Source organism: Humulus lupulus, chromosome X, assembly GCF_963169125.1.
Source record: "Humulus lupulus chromosome X, drHumLupu1.1, whole genome shotgun sequence".
Classification (NCBI taxonomy): domain Eukaryota; kingdom Viridiplantae; phylum Streptophyta; class Magnoliopsida; order Rosales; family Cannabaceae; genus Humulus; species Humulus lupulus.
Window position 1 is genome coordinate 213,223,603 of NC_084802.1, and position 1,908 is coordinate 213,225,510.

Genomic DNA, 1,908 nt, shown 5'->3' on the forward strand with positions numbered 1-1,908 from the left:
TATATTCCTACTTTTTCAATTCGTATTATGCATGATATATAACTTTTAAAAAAATAATTGTAATATTATTATGTTATTAACGAGTTGGGATACAAATCTCTAGTGTTTCTATTTTTATTTCTTCCTATATATATCAACGTTCAAAAGCAATCAATTTATTCAAATTGATAATTAATATATTTATGAGAGAAATCAATAAACAAAATAAATAATTATTTTAAATGATGACAAATAAGAAAATTAAATAAAAAAATAAATTCGGGAGATTTGAGTTGTGGGAAGGAATTGGTAACTAATTTTGTTTGGTTTCACCGAAATTTAAAAAAAATGTCATTTTAATATTTTAGATTGTAAGAAAAAAAATTAATAAAATTTATTTTCCATTCCAATAGGAAATATCCAAAATCGATAAACGAAAAATAAAATTAAATATTTGATAATGTGCATAATTGCATGTAAGTAAGTATAATAAATATTAATCTTTCGAGAAAAAAATATAAATTTTACAGATCAAAAAATCACCACTGTACAAAACCCTCAATCTCTACTAAACTTTTTCCAATAAAAATAAACACCACAAATAATAAATTAACCTCTAAGATATATTTTTTTTCTTCCAAAAATAAAAAACATAATTTTTTTTCTTTTCTACATTGTGAGAGTGTTGAGTAAAGAAACACGGGCGTTAATCAAGCCCCTGAAAATCCTTTCCCCGCAAATCTCAATCCCACCAATGCAGGTTTCGAGTTCCTGCATTTTCTTCGAAGCTTTTCTAATCTCTTCATCGCTCTTCTTCCTCAACCCAAACAGCACACACTCTGCTCCGACTTGTTGAAACTCCACAATCCCTTCATCTTCAACCATGGCTTTCTTCGCCTTCTTCTTCTTCTTCAACCTCCTCAGTCCCATCCAACTCGACTTTTTTGATCCAAACGACGTCGCTATTACGTTAAAAAGCGCCAAAGAAACCGTCACCGTTACCTCAACGACGTCTCCAATGCCGTCGGACAGTTCGGCGTCGCCAACACAAACTAACGGCGGCGCCGATCTCCCGTTAATGCATCGTACCGCCGTGATAAGCTTTCCCATTTCTTTGGCCAGTCTCTTTCGGGCTTTCACGTACAGAGAAACCTTTAACTCGTCTCTCTTTCGTAAACCCACTTGAGCCGCGGACTGCTCTTCCTTGAGAGCCAGAATCGAGGTCTGGAAGATACCGTACACGTCGACGAAGCGAAGAAAGTCTTCTAGAAGATTCTCGACGACGGAGTTGGGTTGGCGGCGGAGAGATTCTTGGGTCTGTGGAAGCTGGAGAATATCGTCGAGACAGTCGTGGAGGTCTTTGAGTCGGGTCAACCCGTCGGCGAGCCAAGCGGAGGTCCGAGATTCCGGTTGAGTGGCCCAGCAATGGAGCTCGGCGACGCCGTCCCTGAGCTGGGAAATCAACGGGTGAGATCTGCATGGAAGACTGATGGATCTGATGTGATGAGAAATCGACGGCTTTGATGAAGTTCGGCTCGGGATTTTGTTCGGGAAAGAAAGAGATCGTCGGAAAACGCCTACCATTGTCGTTTTTTGGTATTTCTGTCGTTTATCGTTTATATATTTATTTTTTTATTGGGGAAATGTTTTTGTGAATTTGTGGATTGAGAATCGAGAGAGAGAGAGAAGTTATATAAAGGAGGAGGATAGTTGAGTTGATGTTTCACACACGAGGGAAGAGAAGGTTGATCCGAGAGGAGAATATGTCCAGCTGTGACTTGATCGCGTGGGACGATGCCACGTGGCAAAGTGAGAAAACCGAGGCAGAGTTATGGTTTGCGTAATTGGTGGAGAGGAGACACCACGTGATGATGACAACTGGCAATCGCAGACTCTGTGGGAGTCCTTGGAGGGCGATACTTGCAAATC

At 39.1% G+C, this 1,908-nt stretch overlaps 1 protein-coding gene across 1 annotated transcript; it reads right to left on the minus strand.

The window, feature by feature from the left end:
* Positions 1–449: 449 nt before the first annotated feature.
* On the minus strand, positions 450–1,643 carry LOC133804873 (uncharacterized). Its single transcript, XM_062242986.1, has one exon. The coding sequence runs from the start codon at positions 1,561–1,563 to the stop codon at positions 649–651; it is 915 nt and encodes a 304-aa protein (XP_062098970.1). The 5' UTR covers positions 1,564–1,643; the 3' UTR covers positions 450–648.
* Positions 1,644–1,908: the final 265 nt, after the last annotated feature.